The following is a 25,027-nucleotide window of genomic DNA, read 5'->3' on the forward strand; positions in this document are numbered from 1 at the left end:
GCATATCAATTTCGGAAAACAATTTCAGCTGAACAGAAATCACATTTTTTCTGCAACTGGAACTATATACAGTCAAAAGTAGTTAATCCGGACTGGTCGGGACTTCGGCGATTCGGGATTATCGATTTTTCCGGATTATAGATCATCAGTTTAAATCTGGTAAGATGGCATGCAGAAATTATAAAATTAAAAATATGAAACCGTAATTTATAAAATAAAGAACAATTATGATCTAAAGGGTATCAAAATTTACAAAAAAAAAAAAAAAAAAAAAAAAAAAAAAAAAAAAAAAAAAAAAAAAACAAAGGAGCTTAATATTTATTTGTTTACTTTATTAAACATTTCTTTCAATGTAAGTTCTTTAAGTTGCTTCGTTTTATATGATAATACTTTCTCTTTAATTCTTTAAGATTCTATAATATTCTATTTTCTTGTTCAGTTACAAAGTTTGGCTGTTCAAGTCCTATAATTGCTGTGTCGAGAATACCGACTATATTGTCAATCGAAATTTTTTCATTTTCAATAACCTCTGTGTCACTTTCTTCGCTATCGGAAGTGAATTATAATGACGAGGAATTTGATTTAAATCATATCAAAGAGAGTACATTGAGATGAAATACTACATTTAGTAAGGAATTTTAAGCCAAATAAAATAAAAACATCTGCCCTGAAGATAAGGATACTGCTGACAGATCAACTTCCATTATTTTGTTATTTTATTATTTATATTATTATATTTATTATTTTGATTTTTACGTGGCTCTGGTGTACGAAGCGAACTCGAAAATCATGGTAAGTGAATATTTGCTTTTGGTAGTGCTTAAATGTATAACATGATTTTCTTTGTTTGTTATTTTATTGTTTGGTTTAAAATGTATTTTATTGAGATTATGTATTTTTTGTTTGCCTATATTGTAGACTTTGATGCTCCTTTGACTTTTTAAGTGAAAATATATTGCTGTGTACATGGACAAAGCAAAGGGAGTGGCACAATGCAAGTTTGTGCAATTCTGGGATTTTTTTTTTAAGTGAAAATAGGTCGACGTGTACATGGATAAAGTTCAAAGGAGTTCGCAATGCCATTTTTGTGCAATTTGGGTTTTTTTTTTTTAAAGTGAAATTACGTCAATGTGTACATGGATACCGAGTTTGTGCAATTGTTTGTCTTGTTATTTTGGCTTTGTGTAGCTGCGATTTCTGGCTCAAAAATCACCGCTTCGCAAGCCAAAATAACAAGTCAAAGAATTGCACAAACTCGGTATCCATGTACCGCCAAAAATCGCCAAGTTTCGCTAATTTAATGACCCATGACTTTAATGCTGTGTTATTTTCCATTAGAAACAGTTTCCTAAGCAAATAGTTGTGACAAATTTCTGCTCTTTTTATTTTCCCAAGTTCAAATGGCAGGGTTACATACCTCAGTACAGATCCAGAAACAATAAATTATTTTTCCTTCTTCTTGTTCTAGCTTTAAATATATATATATATATATATATATAAATTTTTACATTAATTCCCTTAGAAAGAATGTTTTAAGTAGTAATTTTCTCTCGTGTTGTAGATTATATAAAAAACATGTTCTTTACCATAGAAATGATTAGGCTTAAAAACTCTAAATAATAGGATTTTGATTGTTTGCACCCGAAAAAAGAATTGAGCTACTTAGTGGTACAGGATAAGTGCTGGAGTGGTTTATTTCTTTCTCATTTAACAAAAATCTTTTAATTCAATTATTTATCCTTTGGCCTTTGCTTTAAACTTTATTTATAGTTAAAATGTCTAGAAAATTAAAAGTTATCTTCAGCTAAAACGCATTTGATGCAACGGATATTTTAAAAAATTTGACAAGAATGCAAAATTTATGGAAGTGTAACAATAAAAAAAATCTTAATATTTTTGTGTCAGCACTGAAAACAAATGTAGAAGTAAAGAAGGAAATTAGAGGGAAAAAAGCAAAAATTTAAAAGGGAATCTACTTCAAAGAAGTTGTGTGTTCAAAGAGAAAACACTCGGACGTGCACACCAGCAAATAGCAGCAATTGAGTTAATACTAACGAAAAAGACAAAATCCATATCACTGCAGATTAAATTGAAGAGCCACTGGTTTTCGACTATATGGCTGTATAAATTTAAATTATGTCATAGAGCATCATATCGTTTCTTAAACGGAACATCCCATGATTAGTCGAATTATTTGAAGATTCAGGAATTTATCCAGTGACGTTATAAGGTATTACTACCGCCTTCTTAGCGTACCTTCGTGGTGTAGTAGTCCGCACGCGTGGTGCGTATTCAAGAGGTCAGTTCAATTCCCAGCGAGGGCATCGCTCATTTTTCAAGTCTCCTGCTTTCAAAATATCCTAATGTCTCTAAAATGTATATGGATGTCATCTAAAGACGTTTTTCCTCTTGATGAAACTAGTCTTTCCTTTCATCTCACGCCTTCAAAATGCTTAGCCACTAAAGACTGACAAAGGCTCTGACCAAATACTGATGAAATGGATTGAATTGGATTATTAAGTTACAGCAAAGCAGGGCTATCTGCTTAAAAGGAGGGATGCATTCATGAAGAACTTTCTAAGGGAAACGAGATGGCATACACGTTACACATGAGAAAATCCACGAAAATGCCCATGAAACCAGTTCGTTTGCCGGGATTCGAATTCCGGAGCGAACTACCAGTATTCGTTGACTTTACCACTCGGCCGTTTGTGGTCTCTTTTGAAATGGAAGGTGATAAATTTATTTAACATTAATGTCAGAAACACCAAGATGTTTCAAAAATTTGTATATTTTAATATACTTGCAGAATGCCTGAAGAAAAAGAGCAAGCCATTAACAGGAAAAAATAAATTTTTATATAAAATTTAGTGTTTTTTTAAATTTAAAATTTCATTGTTGGATTCATATTGGATTGTTGCGATTTCAAAAATAAAATATTTGACTAAAATATGAATAACATTTTAAGAAACTAAATGTAGGATGATAAAATTGTGTAAAGCAATGGGTACAATGATAAAACTGTTTAAAGCAATGCATGCAAGTCATCCTAAGTTAAAATGTCGGTTATACATCTCTTTTATTTATATATCTTTTCTGAATGGAACATTGAAAGGCGTGGTAACTATGCTTTACTGTATTTTCTCTTTTAATATATGCAGTTTTCAAATGCATCGTAGTCTGGGTATTCTTCCGAAAGAAAAGCAATTAAAATAAATAAAATCAAATTCTGGAAAATTTATTTTAATAAATATATTTAAAATGCTCAGTTTGAATGAATAAATAGAAAATTTTAAAATAATTATCTGAAGAGACAATGCAACACAAACAACAGTACTATTCCGTTTTGAGGGCCGTAAAAAACTGCAGCGAAAATGTATGCGCAAAAGCGCCAAATCGAGCAAACGCGCCCATTTAACAGCGCGCCAAATCTAGCGTACGCGCTGATTTACGATTGCGTAAGTTTATATAGTTCTATATTTCTTAAGATGCCATTGAAATACTAGTTTAATTTTTAAATCCTTTTTTAATATTCTATGGATTTAACAATTTGGGAATTGCCCATGACGAAAACTCGGCAATAGAATTTTGGGTAAAGTGCAAAATCACCCACTGCCAGACACGTTTTTAAGAATTGCATACACTCGGCATTCATGTGCACATCGACCTATTTTCACTTAAAAAAAAATCCCAGAATTGCACAAAAATGGCACTGCGCACACCCTTGGCTTTATCTATGTACACATCAACCTATTTTCACTTAAAAAGTGAAAGAAAATTGACAAAAATCCAATTGTTTTTACCCTTGTAAAAAGCAGCAAACAAATAAGCGAGCGATTCTGCACTTTACTGAGAATATTTAAAAAAAAAAAAAAAAAAAAAGGCATCATTCATTATAGAAAATTACGTTTGAACAACCAACGAGATGAAATTATGCTTTAGCGATAAGTCAGTAGCAAAATAGAGATGCAGGCATCCATTCAGTTATGTTTAGCAATTTTTATATAAATTATAATAATGATCTGAAATAATTATTTACTCTTATGCTTCCATTCAATCATGTTTAGCCTTTTTCATATAAGTTATAATAATAAAAAAGTATTATATGAAATTAACCTTTCATCTAGATCCGTGTTTCCCAAAGTGGGGCCCATGCCCCACAAGGGGGCAATGCGACTGTTAAGGGGGGCAATTCAAAAATGGTCTCGTCTAGAGTTTAAGGGGACAAAGGACGTTCTAAATATATTTCATGAAGACAAAATTTTTCGAAATTTCACTTTTTATTCCCCAAAATAAAGAAAAATGTAAGTGATGTATACGTAAAAAAGTTTTTAAATTGCGGTGCATTTTAAATATTTTATACAGAATTCGCTGTAGACATGGACATTTAAATGCTTTTAAAGGCATTTAAATAACTGACACATTATGCTTTCCAAACGTTTCTCGCACATTTCAATCATTGAATTTATTTTATTTTTTACTGTAGGAATGGTGACCAGTATATTATTCTTCCCTTGAATGGCAACAGCAGCTGCTTTCAGCTTTTTTTGTTTTGATCTTATATTTGTTTCTTTTAGCCCATAGTGAAATGAAGGGTGCAAGCAAGAAAAAAACGTTCAACAGTATTCGGAGGCATATTTAAAATTTGGTTTCATACCCGGTTCTTACGGTCGACTTTTATCTTTTATGCCAAAAATGCCTGACCAACGAATCAATGAAACTAGGTCGTCTTGAGGCACATTTGAAGGCGAAACATAATGCTGATATTAATTCAGATTTGAATTATTTTCACACTTTAAGGAAAATTTTTGAAAAAAGAGTAATTTTAAAGTCTCTATTTACTGCTCATAATGCAACTGTGCTCTTGAGGCTATTTATCAAATTTCATTACTCATCGCTTAATCTGGGAAAAGCTGTACTATAGCGAAGAATTAAATCAAACCATCAATATCAGCATTTAAAACTGTCCTAGGAAAAGATGACAATGACATTAAAAAGATGACAAATTCAGTTGTAAAGTGTATCAATGATATTAAAGCTAGGGCCAAATGTGAATGCCTTTTCAAGTTATTTTATGAAGAACAAAATGAAAACTATATGAGACTTGTACTTTACACTGAGGAAAGAAGGCTGTCGAAAGGGAACTGCTTGGAAAGATTTATGGAACTATTTGATACTCTTAGTTATTTTATAAGCAACAAACCTGCGATGAGAAATCGTTAACGGATGATAACAAAGCAATTGTGGGTTATTTAGCCGATATCTTTGAAAAGTTAAATATATTAAATAAGCAACTTCAAGGAGCAAATAAAACTTATGTCGATGCAAAAGGAAGATATTTGGTTTCATTATCTTTGTTGAATTATATCAGGCATATGCTATTTACCACAAAAATTTTAAAAAGTCTCATTGGCTCCAAAAATGTGACGTGATTACTGCTATACTTGTTATTGATACCACTATACTTGTTATTGTCGATCATCTGAAAATTTTATTGACTGATTTAAAAGATTGTATAACTTAAAACAAATTGATTTCCCAACTTGGATAATGCAGCCAATGCTAGTGTGGATTTGGCTGATATTTCAAATATGCAGTAAAAGGAAGAACTCGCAGAAATGCAAAATGATGAGTCAATTAAAACTTTATTTAATATAAAAGGAGCGATGACATAGCTTTGTGAGAAAACCAGAATCAGATATCCAAATGCAACAAAATTTGCAAGAGAACTCTTTTTACCGTTTCCATCTTCATATTTTGCTGAATGCGGATTTAGTGCCATAAATGATTTGCTGCTGGAAAAAAAAATCGGTTGAATATAATGAAACCGGGAGACTTGAGACTCAAGTTATCTAAATTGGAACCTGACATAAAATTTCTTTGCAGCAAGTATCAAGCGCAAGGAACTCGCTAAATTTAAATAATAAAAATTACTAATACTTAAAATGAAAAACTTTCACTAAAATGAGTGTTTTCTTGAATTCCAGTTCTCCATGTTTTGAAAGTTCACTTACTGTGTTTGCTCACAAAATTTCATAGTCATTTCTTCCTAAAAGCTATCATTTAAGTTTCTTTTGTGAACATTTCAATTTTTAAATATTAAAAATTATGTATATGATAGGGGGAGCTTAAAAATTTTAGAGAGGATTAGGTGGGGCATAGCACAAAAAAGGTTGGGGAAACACTGATCTAGATTAAAATATCAATCTTACATAGTTCTTTTTATACTTCCTTTCTTGCGTTAGGGTTGCCGGAATTATTTTTGGCAGCATTAGCATCAACAATAATTTGGCGATTCTGTACGGCCCTCGAAACCGAATAGTACCCCAAACAACTAATATAATAGTCTAAATATTTAAAAATTACCTAAAATAATAACTATGACTAAAAAAAAGAGTATAAAGAAAACTGTTTGAAAAAAATAAATAAATAAATGATGCACCTTTATTTAAACTACGCAGTTTGAATGAGTAAATAGAAATTTTTAAAACAGTTATTCGAAAGAAACTATGTCACTTAAACAATTAAAAGAAAATTCGAAAAAGAAAAAATTACTTAATAACAATTATAACTAAACATGTAATATAAAGAACATTATTTGAAGGAAGGAACAATTGTAGCTTTTTTCCGCTTACGCACAATGTAAAAATGGAAATGAAAATAGGTTGACTTATACAAGGGTTGGAACTTTAATAGTGGCAACTATTTATTTAAAAGGAATACAAAAGTGATTTATGTCACCATGTTTTACAGTCCTTCAATATAGTCGCCAGCATTGTGTACAACCCGTTTCCAACGATGTGGAAGTCGCAGAATACCTGTAGCAGCGCCTATTTTGTTGATAGTTTGAATGGACCGGTCTACTGCCGCAAGAATCTCAGGAACAGTTTGGAAGCAAGTGCCACGAAGTGGTTCCTTCATCTTAGGAATTAAGTCATAGTCACAAGGGCTTAAATCTGGGAAGTATGGTGGATGGCAAAGCACTTCCCAACCCCATCACTTGAACAAATCAGTCACAGCTTGTGCTGCATGCGGCCGAGCATTATCATGCAAAATGAGAGGAGCGTTCTGCAGAAAGTGTCACCGTTTTTTTCTCAAAGCTGGTCGGAGATTGTGCTCCAAAAATGAGCAGTAATACTGCACAGTGACAGTCTGCTGTGGGGGGAACGGTATGTGTTAGGATGACACGATCACAGTTGTACACGAAAATCACCATATCTTTCACATTGCTGGGGTTCTGACGAAATTTCGAACGTTGTAGTGACCCGTGATGACGCCATTCGTTTGATTGGCATTACAGATCTGGCTGGTACGATCGGGCCCAAGTCTCATCCAGCATAATGATACGGCATAAAAAACCATCTCCTTCGTGCTCATAGCGCTGCAGGTGGGTTCGGGCAGCATCGGATCGTAGCCATTTCTGCATTTCCTTCAATTGATGTGGAACCCATTGTGAAGCAATTTTTCTCATGGACAGGCGTTCCTTCAGAATGTGCAGCACAGTTGTATGCGCTAATCCTGTTTGTCCAGCCAGCTGATGAATCGTTTGGCGGTGATCACTGTCCATTAGTGTGGCAACAGCTTGCACGTCTGCATCGCTGACACTCGGACGACCTGGCCACAGCATGTCTCCCACGTTTTGGCGTCCTTCATTGAATGCTTTCACCCATATTGCTACGGTTCTGTACGGCAATGCAGATTCCCCGCAAGCCTCTTGAAGCCCTTGATGATACTGTCGTGCTGTACAACCTCTGGCACATTCAATTTTTATCCAACATCGTTGTTCTTGTTTTGAAAACATCCTGACAACACTTACTTTAGACCGCGAGCTAATACAAGGATCCGTTCTTCACGTCACTCCGAATGCGCTTGACATAGGCAGGACGAGTCTTTTTGCTGAGAGGTAAGGTAGGTATGTAGTTCACGTGTGGCATACGCGATATTCTTTGGTTTTGTTGCGTAGCGTTTTTCAGCTGTGTTGCCTCTATTAAAGTTCCAACCCTCGTATTAAGAAGTTTGCCAAGTGAACTATTTTGGGCGCAAAATGAATGAAAAGCGCCAACATAAATTGTTGAATTTCTTCGTAAATTTCGCACAAATTTTACAAAATTTAATATCTAGGCATAATTTGAGTCGTAGATTCAAAATATGTAAAAAAATTGATATGTTATTTCAGAAAAAGTTCAATTTTGTGTCAAAATACCTATGTTAGTACTATATATAAATCTAATATATATCCTAAGTCATGCTTTCGAGACATGAAGAATGCAATTTCAATTTCGTCAATCGGCCCAGTAGAATGGGAGATATAGAACTGTCCCCCCTTTTTTTTGCCCAGTGTACATGTAATGTACACGAGCTTATATGCATCTTCCATTCAATCACTATTTGGCCATCAGCTTAAAGCAAGTCTACTCGCATTCCAAATTTAAGGATAACATTTACACAACTAAAATGTATGTGTACTTGAATGCATAAAATCTTCTTTTAGACAACTGTCTGTTAAAACTTATTTTCAGTACAGTACATCTTGTAATATGTTAAATTGGTTGTCAGTTTCTATTTTGTTTGTTTTGACATCTTAATTTAACAATGCTTTTCTAAGTTTCAGTATTTAAAAAAGTTAATTAAAAATGTTTTACAAGGACTCAAATGTATTGAATTATAGAATGAAAATTTAATGTCTTCTGTATTTTAATATATTGATAAATAGCCTTCATGAAGTACATTTCTAAGGGAAATAGAAGTGTGTAGTTATATTACACTCATGACAAATGAAAAAAAAATGCCCATGCAGCCAGTGTGTTTACCATGATTAGAACTCGGTTGAAATAAAGATTAAAAGTAAAAGATTAAATCAGCAGCTTAAAAGTCCTTCTGTATTCTACAAATAGTAACCTCTTTGCACTGCGTCATTTCGAGATTAATCCATGTTATACGACTCTTAGATAATTCTGATGATGTAAATGGAACTAAAACTTGAACAGTAAGTTTACAGCAATATTACTAATCCAATCAAAATGCATTGAGAACCAAAATTAACTCTGTCTAAATTAAGATTTCATCCGAACATAATGCATTTGCTTTCTACGCTTTCGCCTAGCTTAACTGCAGTCTGTCTGCTCCTTCTTTCTTACTGCAAATTTATCTAAAATGTATACTTTTTGGAATAGGCACAATTAATGTGCCAACTTGTTTGTTGAAATAAAAATGAAGATTTAACCTGCCTTCACGTTCAATTTCCTATTCATTATGGATCAACACTTCTACACCATCAAAATTCCTGCTGGTCATTACTTCAGAGTTTGTTTTTATCAGGGCTGTGGAGTCGGTAGGGAAAATGATCGACTCCGAACTCCCTCACACATGTGTATATGTAAACATATACACATGGGTTATAGCTCATTTTTTTAATATGAAAGTAATAGATGCTATAGAAAAAAAATTGATGGTACAGCAAATTATTTATATTAACAAACATTTCTTATGAAATGGAAAAACTGGCATTAGTTATTTCTAAGAAACAGTATAGCTTCGGCAAGATCTTTGTTGGAGGGCCATAGATACGATTTGATAAATTTCAGAGCTGAGATGAGTCTTTCTACACTACATTGAGTCAAAGGAAGAGCTCTTACTGTTAGGGCTACTTCTTTCAACTTTTCAGGATATATTTTTAAAAAAGATGTCTTGCAAGCGCAATCATATTTCTCTATTTCATCTAAGGCCATGTAGAAATCTTGTCTGTATTTTATTATTTTTATATCTAAAGGCTCTTGGTTCTTTATTTTCACTCGCTTTGCCTTAGCCTTTTCAATATTATCCAAAAAATATTTCTCAAAACCTAATTCATCACTGGAAGAGGATGATAGAGACTCAATTGCAATATCTGCAGTTTCATTGTCCTGTTTCAAATTCTATAGTTGTTCTGAGAATAATTTCAATCTTAATGAAAGTTCATAGATGGTTTTCTTTGCCTTTTTAATTTTTTCATCATCCAAGACAATTTGGTGTTTCGGATCTATATATATTGAACCCAGCAAGATCTCATTGTCTAGCAAACTAGTTTCTCTTTTCTTCATTGAAGAAATAATTCCTTCTGCAATAAACCCTCCATTTCAGAAAGAACAAACACCCCCATTCTTCCATTTTCACCTCCTGTCAATTCTTCAGATTGCAGCTTTTTTGTGGCTCATGTTAAATTAAGTGACCTCCTGATGTTAAATTTATTAAGTGACATGGGCATGATTCATAAACATCCTTGAAATATTCTGACCGCATGAATCACCAGTTAAATTAAGAGAACAAAAATAAAACTTTTATGTCATTTACCTTATTAAAATAAGTTACAATAAATGGATTCATCTTGCAGTTGCTCTCATTGCTTCTATCAACTGACAAGAAAGCAGTTTCGAAAAATACTCATCAGGTCTTTTTTTGGTGTTGCCACCTCATTAAGAATGGCAATGTTATTTCCCCCCTCCCTTGAAAAAAATAAAGCTGTCAGATCACACAGTGACAAATGGAAACACAAAAAATGACAAGATAGTTCACATTCTTTACTGCATGATCTGATTGATGGTAACTTAAAAGTCATAAAATTATAATGCCCAAAACAAATTTGCTGTCAAATCACCACATTTAAGTGTTTTTTGGCATCTTTATAAAATAACATAAAATTCATATAAGGAAAAAATTACAACAATTTTCGTAAAACTAAAAAATTCTTAAAATTTTGTACACACTTACCCCCCACTTACAACTCACTCTAAACTTTTACATATATGCAATATTCAACTTTCAAATGTATCAGTTGCATCCATGCCACTTGTACAGTACTACTCAATATAGCAAGTAGGTAGATCTTACCTTTCTTTCAAGGTATTCTGATCTAGTCAATGGCATAAGATTACATTTGATTCAATTAAATTTTAAAATGCAATGTTAGTCATTTAACAGTGTCAGAAATATTGTTTGCAACTAATTTTGGGAAAATTGATCAATTACAATAGAGATTCAAAACAAACTTGATTTCAAAGACAATTTTCCAACCTATTCAACTGTGCAAAGATTTCCCTATTTGTTAAGGTAAGGTATATGCAAAATATTCACATGAAATTACTTCAATATTAAGAAAGTATTCAGCAAGAAATAAAATTATGTGGTGAATCTACAGCTACTTTAGGTCTCCAAATTGCATTCACCTATTATACATCCTATCTGTGTCCCATCAACATCTATAACCATCTCAGCCATGACTAAAAGGTAATTTATGTCTTCTCTCCCACATATTCCAAAATATTGCTATCTTCAAGCAATCATCCACAAAATTATCACATATAATATTTATCACATATTTCATAATTTTGTGGACCTTTCACCATATTTTACTAGAATAATGCAAATCAACTTATTTAAGGGATGCTAAGTTGCATATCTTTGCGATACTTTCGGCTGCAGAACATCAGATGGCTTGAGAGCCAATCTCATTATGGCAATCTTTAGACCATAGTCAATTACACACCATACTGTATTGAGAAACTACAGTTTTGAAGAACTGGTGGCTTGAAAACCAATCCCATTGTGGCAATTACAGACCATACAGTGCTGAGAAGCTGTGTCTTTGGAAGAACTAAGCTATTAATACCATCAAATTGGATTTAATTTTCTTATTTCCATTGCATTCTTATTGGATTTCCATGAATATGTTTTGTGTTGCAGCCACAGATGATTCACACACGACTGCAAGGTAACACCTGATTGGTTATTACAACAGATAACACATCTTGGTGTAGCAAAGCTTCCTGTTTTTTAAACCTTGTTTATTTTCCACTCTACGAAATTTTAACTGCATCAGTGAAATTGTTCGTATTCTGTACATTATTTTGATATACCACATGAGCATATGCTGTATATATGTTATTGAATTCTTTCGTCAAAACTGCATTTGTAAAGTCATTAGTGGTCCTAAGTATGGAGCTTGTAGCACCACTTTGAACATGCACATCAGGTTTGCTTTAAATATGCAATGTAAAGTTCTTGAGCATTATTTATTGCTGAGATCTGATGTAGTAAGTTGATGTTACTCAAGAATTCCTTTAGACGATGAAGAAGCCATTATCAACAGCTCAGTGAGTTTGAACGAGGTCGTGCTAAGAGAAGGTAGATTTTTTTCCTGCAATACTGATACTGCAAAAGGACTTCCCAGGAATGTATCCATTGTGCATGACAGCTGACAGCGATCAAAGGAAGGTACTGGTTCAAGAAGACCGGGTTCCGGGTGGCAACATGGCACTACTGAGAGGGAAGACTGCCATATTTGGCATATGGCTCTGGTGCATCATACTACGTCTGTCGCAGAAATTCAAGTTGCAGTTGGCAACACAGTAACAAAATGAACTGTTACAAACCGGTTACTTGAAGGACAGCTCGAAGCCAGATGCCCTGTAACATTCATTCCACTAACTAAAACCTCTGCCAATTGGTATATTGGTAGTATCAACCTAGGTAAAAGTATAGTTTAGGGTACTCCTTGGCGATACATAGATACCGATTTTGTGCAATTCTTTGACTCGTTATTTTGGCTTGCAAAGGGGCAATTTTTGTGCCAAAAATCGCCGCTACACTAAGTCAAAATAACAAGACAAACAATTGCACAAACTCAGCATCCATGTACACATCGACTTATTTTCACTTAAAAAAATACCCGAATTGCACAAAAATGGCATTGCGCACTCCCTTGACTTTATCCATGTACACGTCGACCTATTTTCACTTTAAAAAAAATCCCCGAATTGCACAAAAATGGCATTGCGCACTCTTTTAACTTTATCCATGTACACGTCGACCTATTTTCATTTAAAAAAAATCCCAGAGTTGCACAAACTTGGATTGCGCACTCCCTTTACTTTGTCCATGTACACATCGATATATTTTCACTTAAAAAGTCAAAAGAGCACCAAATTCTGCAATATAGGCAAACAAAAAATACATAATCTCAATAAAATACATTTTAAACCAAACAATAAAATAACAAACAAAGAAAAATATGTTATACATTTAAGCCCTACCAAAAACAAATATTCACTTACCATGATTTTCAAGTTCACTTCGTACACCCAGAGCCACATAAAAATCAAAATATCAATCATACTCAAATTACTTTTTTCAAACCAAGTACACTTTCTGATCGAATGCTTTACATAGTGACCATCTGAACTTTTCTTCCTACAAACCCATTGAAATCCATCTAAATGGTTTTTACGTTCGACTAGACGCATATCCTTCCTACATACAGGACACTTATAATGTCTACTAAGTAAACCTTCATTTACACACCAGTCAATTAAAGCTATCTTCCCCTTTCGCTCCAAATCATACAGAAACTTCAAATTAATCTTACTACATTCGGCCATTCTATCGTCTAAAGAATCAAACCAACACACACCACAAAAACGCTTACAAAACATCCCATGATTCAAAATTTCTTAGATTTCACCCGATTATGTCATAATAGGGTTTCGATAACATTCAACTACTCAGGCTACCATAAATGAAACAACAACTTGGTGATAAATCAAACAACAACTTCGCCATAATACAAGGGGTACCTTAAAGTCTACTCTACCCTCAACCTAGAGCTCATTGGAAGACAGAGTGGAGATACGTTGTGAATTCTGATGAAAGCTAGTTCTATCTTGGTGCCAGTGATGACCATATGTTGGTTAGAAGGAGGTCAGATGACTGCCTGCAACCAACCTGTCATCAGCCTAGACACACTGGATTTACACCTAGAGTTATGAAGTGGGGTATGACGCAGGACCACTCTCATGGTTATCCCATGCACCCTGACTGCAAATTTATACATCAGTCTGGTGATTCAGCCTGTTCTGCAGTCATTCAAACAGCATTCAAGGGCATTTTTTTTTACAGGATACCACTCATTGCTATACCTCTGTTGTAATGCAACATGCTCTAGAGTGGCTTTGGCCTGCTAAATCACGATCTTTCTTCAATCCAACCCGTATTGGACAATAACTCTAGCGTCATCCACATTCAGCATTAACTGTCTTATACTGACCGACCAAGTGCAACAGGCATGAAACTCCATTCCACAAAGTGACATGCATGTTTGCATTTTAAATTCTGGTGGTTACAATGGTTATTAACCCTTTCGCGATAGCGCACTTTTGTTTAAGATGCTTGTGTGGGAAGGTAATCGAAAGCAGTCATCGTACAGCATCGCTAAGCCTAATTTTATATTAAAAAAAAAAATCAGAAAACAAAAATTTTACTTCTAGCATCGTAATTTTTGGTATTATTTTAGATTATTACTTGAGCTCTTATATATGTTAAAATTAGCAATTAATAACGTTTTTTTTTTTAATTATTTGACATGAAAAGATACTTCAAAAATTGCTTATCTTGTAAAATAATTTTCGGAAGCGTTATTCAAATTATTCTAAAGTTTTAATTGATAAAAATCCATCAGTAAAGTTTAAAGTTGATAAAACAACACAATAAAATCTATTTACAGTAAGAAGTAACAAAATTTAAAATGAAGACTGTGATAAATCTCGAAACATAGAGAAGTATCACTTTCTAACTCTTAGAAAAATTATCACTTTCTAACTCTTTAGAAAATGAATCATCACTCTCATCTGTGTTAGTAAATGGTTCATTAACCATACAAGGCTATTCTTCTTCTGACAAATAGCGCCTTCCCGCTATAATAGACTAGAGGTGAGGCTTTCCGAAATAAAAAGAGAAGAAACGGAAATGTATCTGAAGGCAATGGAAAATGTAATAGAACTTCACAAAGTAACCCTAAAAGACCGTATGTAGTAGAGGGGGGGGAATAGAATAAATAAGGAAATGGATATAAAACAGACATACGAATGTTTATATTAGCATGGGGTGATTTCAAGAGCCCACCTCTGTTTACGCTTTCCCTACCCTCGCAACAGATGATAAGTAAAATACCAAAGTCATGCACAATATATCAAACTCAAGGTCAAGAACCTAAAGCAGTATTCATTTCAAAAGCAATGGACATAGGATGCCATCTAGTGGCCTTCAGAAAAATGTTTCAGCTTGAAATATGTATATGCGTCACCCATTCTCTGAATGCAATCTCTAGTGATGCATGGATAGGACGCCCGGCTGTAAGAGACATTCTTAGGGAACGCGCATATGGGACGCCCGTCCTGAAAGGGTTAATGAAGTAGCACTTCAACATCTGAAATGGTTCCTCTCGCACTTACATTAAGAGATCTGGAAAATTTAATCAATTAAATATGCTAATTACATAAATGCATTGCCGAAATTTCATCATCCTATGTTAATTTTTTCTTGCATCACAAATCAGTAGTTGATGTCCACCTCTCTTAGGTAACTGGGTAACAAGCCTGGTTGGACTCTAACCCTTGATTGTGACAGGTGCTCTTGAACTGCACTCTCACATATTCCCAGCGGTCATATTATGAACCTCTCTTTCAAAGGAGGACATGAAAATCTTTGCAATATGCTCCAAGTGCCGAGAACATCAGGCATCTGCCGAGCACATATTAGGCTGCTCGGGCCTCTCTAGGGAGGATGTTTACTCTAATCTCCTCCTTATGCTTGATTTTCTTAGAGATTAGTTTCTTAGAGTGCTTGATTTTCTTAAGAGTCTTCTGGACACCTTGTCTGACTTCATCAGAAACTGGACGAAAAGCAAAAATTTTTTCTTGGTGTTACAATTTTTTTTTCCTGACAGTATATATATGTCAGTATCAGATGATATGATTTAGTTCATTGCAGTAAATTGATGAGAAATGAGTGCTTGACTAGAGAAGACATTACTTTTTTACCTTACATATTGCCTCTCCCCTTCAAAGAGAAAAAGGCTTGATAATAGAAAAGCCTTTTTAGAAGAAAGCATCAAAATAGTAGCGAAATAAAGGAAATTTAATTAAAAAAAATAACCATAAAATTTTGATTTTTGATTTAAATGTTTTAAAATAACAAAATCTTGTAGATATCATTTTTAAGAACAAATGCAAACTAAAAATGCTATTGAAACTTTGAAAGTCTGCAGGTTTATTTTTTCTGTAAACATATTGTAAAAAGTGTTCTAATTTTTTTCAAGAAATAACCGTAAAACTTCACAGTTCTTGGAGTATTTGCTTGGGTATCATAATCATATTTTCCAATCTTTGGCTTGAAAATCTTCCATAAAAACTGTTGTTGTCAAAATAAAATCAAAGTTTTCTTTTACAGATTTATGAAATTTGAATTAAAATTAATTATTTAACCCTTACAAAACATCCACTTTTTCTTAATTGTAAAGCAATGTGAAATGGAATTTAGAACTTAATACACAGAAAAGTAACAAAATTCAGAACAACACTAAAATAAACTTTGATAAAAAATGGGAAATCCTCTGCAAGGCAAATCTGCGTGACGATTGGCTGATGGCAGTGGGATAAAATTTTTGGGGATGTTGGGAGTGTTTCTAGGGCATGTGTTATCACTATTTGTATCCTCCCTAAAGAAAGGGTGCAAGGAGAGCACAAGGAGTAATACACATAGTGTAAAACTCGTCAGATAATAATAAAAGAAGGTTGTCTTTGAGTGAGAATCTGGTATTAAATCCAGATTTTCAAACTGTGGTGGTAGAGCTTTCCCTCCCCTCATCACCTGGCTATGGGGGACAGATTCTGAACAAAAAAACTCTGGAGAGAAGGAAAGGTACGATAAGAAAGAAGCCAGACTGTCAAAAGTCAAGATCACAAAGATAAATTGTTATAATTAGGTTTTAAAGTCATCAGGTTAAAAAAGTCAAAATTGGGTAAGAAATTTTGATGCACAATCTAGAAAACTGAAATAAATTAATTTCGTACAAATTTCTAGCTACATTAATTTACTTTATTCATAAAAGATCTTGTGTGAAATTTTAGAATCCATAGCACTGTTTGAGTTTTGCTCCATTGCAAATGAACCTTATTCTAAGATAATAATTTTCAGTTTTCATTTTACAAACTAAATGATTAAAAAAACGAAAATAAATTGCTTAGGTGTGCACACTTGGAGCATGTAGTATAAGCAGAACTAACGAGCTTGGAATCGCTGTAACACTGAAATAATCTGGAATGTAAAAACAATGTATAATTGAGAACACTCATCAAATCACTTTTTAATATGAAGACTTTGCTAAATTAATTTTCAAAGCATTGCATGTGACTGAACTCTTTCTTTTTAGGTTTTGGATGTTGAATAAAACAAGAGCATTGTTTTATATGATGAAAAATAAAATTAAATTCATTATCATGGCAAAGCTTCAATTTTCGTTGCTAGCATGCTATAATTCCACAGATGAATTTCCATTGGTGAACCTGCACCTGAGATATTCTCAATCTGGTGGTTCTTAATTATTTGGTTATACTTGGAAAGATTGCTGCATAATTAGAAAGATGACACTTGAAAGAGGGACAGAGAGACATAGTGGAATTGAGCATAATCTTTATTGCCGGACACTAACTAATTATCAAGAACATGTTTTTCATTACACATGATCATGAGTATAATACTCACACCACAATTTTATATATAGAGTATCACATTTTAAATAATGGTTTAGTTAACAGCATAACAAAGCAAAAAAAAAAAAAAAAAAAGAGTCCAAGTGGCAACAGAACTGCAACCTTACTGTGCCAATCTGGCAGTCTGTTAAGGGAAAGGTTTTAGTTTACAAAGGTTAGAAAAGTTTCAGTTCTCAGAGTTACGCAGGCCATTCAAGATGGAATGATCTAAAAATGATGCAATCCAGAGATTTTTAGAACAGATAGGGAGAATTAAAGTGTTACCGTTAGTTTAAATTGTAATTTTAATTTATATATTTTTACTTTACATAATATCACCTTTCAAAGAGAAAAAGGCTTGGCTACATAAAAGCCTTTTGAAAAGGAAGCATAGGTGTGTTAGTGAAGCAAGAGAAAGTTTTTACAATATTTACAGTGTTTAAGTTATGAGTAGGCATCAAGACACAGCCTGTACGTTTCACTATGCCCATCATTATTCACGAGTTTTCTAACATGTAAATTTGAAAATACTTAAAAATCTAATTTAAAAATATTACAACAAAATACAATTTCTATATAAAAGTAAATGACAATAAATTGAGAAAAACATAATTTTGAAAGTTCTTAAGCTCTGTCTTCAAAATAGTAGAAAAATGTTCACTGAAAAGTTTTTCAAAGGTTTTCATGAAATAGATCCACAGTTCTTGACACAGAAATGAAATAGTTCTTCATTGGTTATGAAAATTTGAAATCATAACACAGTTGAGTAATTAAATAAATACTTCTGATTACAAATGTAACTTTGAGGATTAGTTGGCATGACTCTCCAAAAGAAATCAGAGTACCAAGCATAGGCAAAGAAAGAGAGAGGGTAGTTGGGTTGCAACAGTATTTATAGTAAAATTTTTCATTAATCTCGTTGGCTAAAACTTATAGGCAATGCAGAAGTTTTTAAAATGACATAATGCAGAATTAGTTTTTAGATATGATGCAATTTAGAGAAAAATAATTACTAGAGAGAAAGTACCTAAATTAAAAATGAGCAATCAAGAGATTTTTTAGTTAATTTTCATTTGCATATTTTTTTACATATATAAAATTTATATTCTGAGACCATGAAATATTGTTGTTATTGCAAATATTCATGAGTTCAGAATTTAAAGAAAACTACTTATATATAAATAGGTCAAGAATTGATTTGAAGATTTGCACAAAATAAGCAAGCACCTACAAATAAAACTAAATAAATAAATAAATAAATAAAATAATAATAATAATAATAATTAAAAAAAATTCCTCAAAATATTCAAAACTCAACTAAATGTATTATATTATGGGACTCATACGGGGTAATATACCCGATGATTTCTTGTTGTAACACTTTTGATAATGCTAAGGTCACACGTGCTTATGATAATGCGATGTAATAAAAATATTCAAACTGGAATGGAGATAAATTCCACTAGTATATACAAAAAATAAATAATAACAACAATAATAATAATACCTGATTTGTAATTGATGACTGTAAATCAAGATCTTCAATATTTAAATTGTCATTCAAATTTTCTTTGTTGTCTTTAAAAGATGCAACTGTACAATATGAACCATCATCTTCACCAAACCTATTTCAAATGGGTAGAAGATAATTAATATAAATTATATATTATACATGACTCTAAAAAAATTAACTCTAAATAATTACATATAAAACAAATCATACACAACTATCATCTTCTTCAAAGCTGTTAAAAACAAACAACATTATCAAAAGTTACTAGACATCTTTAATATAAAATGATCATGTTGCACTGCAAAAGCCTAACGTCCAATTTACCTCAGTCAAATTACATGATGCTGACTGAAAATATTGAGAAAGACATGAAGGTTAGTACCTGAATGGTATGTCTGTAAGAGACATTGAAAAATATTAAAGTACACTCAGGCTGTTTTAGATGTATGAAAAACCTTGCGTGATTACATCCAACCAACATAACAAATTAACAGAAAAGAAAAACTTCAAACTGGTATCCAGGCGGTGATGTTACTTGTCCAATTTGCCAAATCTGAAAATTAAGCGAATGTACGCGATCAAAGAAGGACCAATAGTGATGCAGTTAGCGCACATCAGCAAAACTCTCATATCTCCCTCACAAATAATCTATTTCTTTCTCATTTCTCTTTTAGATCTGCAGAAGTCAAAACTGACCTCTTACTCAGGAGTAGCTTCGTTGGTCAATGCGAAGACTCATTGTTATGTATAGAGAATTTTAATTCTCTCTCAGCATTCCACTACGTTATGTTCTTTCTTCCACACATTATGTACAGGATGCGGCTTCGGCCCAGGCGCTTGTTACCTTGTGTGTTTAGCACCCGAGTCTTCAAATTCTAAACAATGACACCGCAATATAAGACTACACACTAAATAGAATAAGTTGGCACATATATCCGGTTGTAACAAAAGTTTTGCAGCAAAAAAACTTTCTTAATAAAAAGACAAAAAAGAACACAAAAGCGGTACCTTTAGTATGGGTAGTAATCACAACCAAAATCTTCGATTTTCTGTCAATATTTTGGTAGTTTTTCAAAGTCTTAATAGCCGTGAGTCCAAGAAAAAATCAATCTCATTTCGGACGCCCTGTGCAGAATGGAAGACAGCACTAGCAAGTTGAAGATGCAGGTGTCAAAAAAGGTAAAAGTCCGAAGGAGCAATGTCAGGGCTATATGGTTTGTGTCACAAAAGATCCCATTTGAGTCTGTAGAGTCCAGCCTGTTAATGTAGACACATGTGATCCTGCATTATCTTGATGGAATATTACCTTTTTGGGAAGGAACCCGGTTTGACGTTTTTCCTTGATACAGTGTCAACATGAACTAGAATCTCGCGGTACACCTTTCTGTCGATGGTTTTACCTTTTGCCAGATATTCTTTGTGGATAATACCCCAGCAATCCCATCAGATACAAAGCATGATCCTTTTTTTAGTCAAACTGTGCTTTGCGACGCTTTCGGTGGGCTCACTGGGTGAAGACCAACCTCCTTTTCAGCCTGTGTTGAAGTAAATTCACTTTTCATCACAAGTGACGATCCAGTACGTATTTTGTCCTTGCTTTGATATTTGAGAGGATTAGGGCAGGCCTGAACACATTTGTCCTTATCTGCTTGAGTCAGCTCTTGTGGCACACAGCGATTAAACTTGTGCGTCAAGTTTACGCAATGCATAACGTGATTAAGGGACATGGCACTAACATCTAACTCCTTAGCAATCTCTCAAGTGGTTCCAGACTGATCTTCTTTCTTAAGTTCTTGCATGCGGGCTTAATTAACATCAGTAGGCCAGCCAGAGCACTCCGCTTCTTGAATGTCATAACCCTTGTTTTTGAACTTTCGGTACCAAGCCTTCACAGAGTCATATCATACAACATTAGTACCTAAAGCTTTACACATGATTTGGTGACATTCTGTAGCCAACTTTTTGCAACATAATTGGAAGTAAATAATGGTTATCTGGTAGTGTGATAGTTCCATTTCAGACACCTTGTACTTAATGATAATATTTTTTTTTTACAAATTTCACAACACAGTGCTCTAAAGCTAGTCTCTTTCTTTCAAATGCCAAAAATTGTTTGACAAAATATGATTAAACACACCAACACAAAATGTTAGCGAATACAATATTTGTAGTGGCGGAAAACTTTCGTTAAAACACGATATTTACCAGTGCATATTTAAATCATCAGCTAGTGAGAAGCTGGAACTATCATTTTTGAACACAGCTGGCTAAAAACACTAACAAGACACAGTTGTCAGAAGCTCTCTGAATTAAAGATTCAGAACCCTCAGCTTAAATAGACAGAAAGTTAACTTGTATTCTGGTGAGGAATAAGAAAAGGATAAGTTAAGTAAAAGACTTACAGCATAATAACCACGAATTAACATAAGATCCTTTACAAATCTAACAACTTGGCTCTTAATTTAAGTGGGTCCACTAGTAGCAGAGTATTTAAAGACTGTTTGTCCTGAAAACGCACCCAGGTGAATAAGCTGGATATATGATTTTTGTGATTATCCCATGCACAACATGAATATGAACCATATTTCCTTAGAAAAGTCCTCCACGAAAGGATTCCTCCTCTTAGGAAGATAGCCTTCATGTGCTTTGCCATATTTGAATAACAAACCATGCCAATTTATGCATGATTTCTACACTAAGGAAACCAGGAATTCACCAAAGATTCGTTGTTACAGATAGGAAAGGAATATGATAGATAACATGTGTTGGTTGAACTGACAGTATCCACTTACTTAATTTTTACTTTTTTGCCAAAGTTATCAGAAGGAGTAGAAGTTTAGGTTTAGGTTAGAAGTTACAATTTTGACTGATAAAAAATTAGCAATATGTCCACAGAGAAGGATATCTTGCTAATAGCTACTTGGAGAAAAATATGCTTTTAAATTTTTGAAATTACTTTACAAGAAGAGTTTTAATAACTTCTAATATAAAGAAAATATAACAGCCATAATGGCTCTAGTGTAGAATTGGGTGCCCCTTCGATTAGCGACAAATGTTTTTTAAATTTTGGCTACGAAACCTCATTTCTGGTTATCATGATAGCGTTAACTTTGTTTAAGCTTCCTGATTTTTCTTAAAGAAAATAGATTGATGTGCACATGGTCAAGTTTAAGGCAGTGTGCAATGCCTAGTTTGTGCAACTCTTTGACTTCTTATTTTGGTTTTGTGTAGCGGCCATCTTGAAATTGTGCCTTCCTGGCGCCAATCTTGGCATCAAAAAAGAATCGCCAAAAACCAAGCGGCATCCAAATGTAAACTTTTACCGAAATAATAGTAGTATCAAAATAAATATAACAATCATCATTTATTATATTACTACTGATTAGAATTCAGGTCTTGACAAATCACAATTTGATTCTTGAAAATGTGTTTATTCTAAATATATTTTGCTCTGAAAACAAGATTCTTTGATTATATTTAGGAGCCCTTTCAAATGTAAACAACTGTTTAAGAAATTTATTATGCAAAAAAGGCAATGAAATATTTTTGAACATAAAACATTTTTAAAATTGTCATTATTTTTATTTGGTGCCTTTAATACACACAGAAAAGCCTTACACAAAGATAAAAACCTTACACTCTAGTAAATTTTGCTAATGTTAAGCATTCTGTAGTAAATGTATAGTGTTGCACTGCGGTGAGCCAAAACAAAGTTGTACTGTCACCTGTATGGTGTTTAAGGCTCTTGCCGACGGCAGGTGCAATCTTGCACTCTTTGCCATGATGAATTTCGTAGGCTTGTTCTAATGTTACAGTCAGACAAGTAACTTAAGTCCCAACAACAACATACAGTAGCTCCCAAAAGTGTTTGTACACTTATGATTTTCATTGAAATAGGGCTCTATCCATTAAAAGTAAACTTTCTGAATGAGATTTTGATAATAAGAATCTATAATCTATTCGTAACAAAATTACATGAAATATTTTTAAAATAGGCAAAACTTTATTTTTAAGAAATTAATAATAAAAAAAAAAAATTGACACATTTTATCTCACAGAAGTCTTGGTACACTTCAAAAAAAATCTTGACATATTAGTAAATATTTTCATTTTTTGTTAAATTAATATTAGGAGGATATCCTTTAGCATCCACAACAGCTTTTAAATGTCTGGGAATAGATTTTATAAGTTTTTTTTTTTTTTTTTTTTTTTTTAAATTTCTGTATCAATGTTCATCCATTCTTCCATCATGGCTGTTTTGATGTCATGTTTTCATACTTTAACCTCCAGCTCTTTCCAAATGTGTTCTATGGAATTTAAATCTGGTGACTGAAGTGGTGTTTTCAAAACCTGTGGACAATTATAGAGACAGTACAGGCGAACGTTGAGAGAACTTAGAATCATTATCACGATTAAAAATAAAGTTGTTGTTTCCAATACCCAAATTTTGGGCTGATAATTTTAAATTGTCTCTTAAAATATTTAAATAAAGAGAATGATTCATTATGCCATCAATAAATACCAAATTACCTAGTCCTGATGCTGTCATCGTCCCCCACAAGAACACCTCCACCGCCATGCTTAACTGTTCCAACTAAGTTCTTAGAATGAAGTTCCTCATTTTGTCTTCTCCATACAGTTATTCGACCATCAGAACCAAAAATGTTAAATTTGCTTTCGTCAGCAAATAGGACATTATTCCAGTATGTTTCGGGTGTATTTATCATTGATTTTGCGAATGAAAGCTTAAGCTTTCTGTTTTTCTCACTAACATATTTTTTTTTTTTTTTTTTTTTTTTTTTACGGGCAGAACGCCCATGTAATCCAGCTTCTCTGAGAACTCCTCAAACAGTTTAAGGTGAAATTGAAGTAGAAAACTTTGCATTAAATTCTGCAGAAACTTTTAGAGCAATAAAATGTGGGTTTTTCACAAATTTTCTAATAATAAAGCTCTCATCACATTTAGTTAACTTTCTCGATCGACCTTTTTTCACCTTGTTTTCAATCCGATTTTTCGCTTTAAAGTCTTATCACATACTGCATTGCAGAATGGGATAAATTAACTAATTAAGCGATATTTCGAATTGATTTAACACTACTGTAGTGAAAAATTATCAATTTTCGAATGCTGTTTGTAATTTCTTTACGATAGCGACCCATTTTTCAATAATAAATAGAATATTATGAAGTAAACCAAAAAAATTTAAAGCAAACGATTTTTTAAATGCCACCACAATGGAAAAATTTAAAAAGCGGCAAACGGTAATTCTAATTTTGGTTTTACCCAAAACCATTTCAGTGTACAAAGACTTTTGTGAGATAAAATGTTTATCATTTTTTAATTTCTTAAAAATAAAGTTTCGCTATATTTAAAAATTATTTCATGTAATTTTGTTACCAATAGATTATAAATCTTATCATTAAAATCTCGTTCAGAAAGTTTACTTTTAATTAATGGATAGAGCCCTATTTCAATGAAAATCATACGTGTACGAACACTTTTGGAAGCCACTGTATTTTTGAAATACAGTCAAAAGTCTTTAATCTGGACTTGTCGGGACTTCGGCGATTCCGGATTATAGATCATCAATTTAAATCTGGTAAGATGGCATGCAGAAATTAAAAATATGAAACCGTAATTTATAAAATAAAGAGCAATTATGATCCTAAAGGGTATCAAAATTTACAAAAAAAAAAAAAAAAAAAAAAAAAAAAGAGAGCTTAATATTTATTTTTTTACTTTATTAAACATTTCTTTCAATGCGCACATGCGTAAAGCATACATTACGCATAGTCGAAATTAGAAATTTGCAACCAGAAAACTATTTGATGTATATTCGTGATATTTATAATGACGAGGAATTTGATTTAAATCATATCAAAGATGGAGTACATAGAGATGAAATACTAGATTTAATAAGGAGTTATAAGCCGAATAAAATAAAAACATCTGCCC

The 25,027-nt window shown here is 33.0% G+C and overlaps 2 protein-coding genes across 2 annotated transcripts in view; one reads left to right on the plus strand and one right to left on the minus strand.

Moving 5' to 3' along the window:
* The window catches only part of LOC118195308 (uncharacterized), a 294,732-nt gene that overhangs the window by 229,460 nt on the left and 40,245 nt on the right, over window positions 1-25,027 (plus strand). The gene's annotated exons all lie outside the window — the stretch shown is intronic.
* Window positions 1-25,027, minus strand: part of LOC118199542 (protein BTG1-like) — a 36,568-nt gene that overhangs the window by 5,573 nt on the left and 5,968 nt on the right. The window contains exon 3 of the mRNA XM_035371430.2: window positions 19,066-19,183. Within this exon, the coding sequence (XP_035227321.1) occupies window positions 19,066-19,183 (118 nt within the window). The remainder of the gene's footprint in view (window positions 1-19,065; window positions 19,184-25,027) is intronic.

Source organism: Stegodyphus dumicola, chromosome 2 (genome assembly GCF_044657685.1).
Source record: "Stegodyphus dumicola isolate Sdum_Otavi_A_Nest chromosome 2, ASM4465768v1".
NCBI lineage: Eukaryota > Metazoa > Arthropoda > Arachnida > Araneae > Eresidae > Stegodyphus > Stegodyphus dumicola.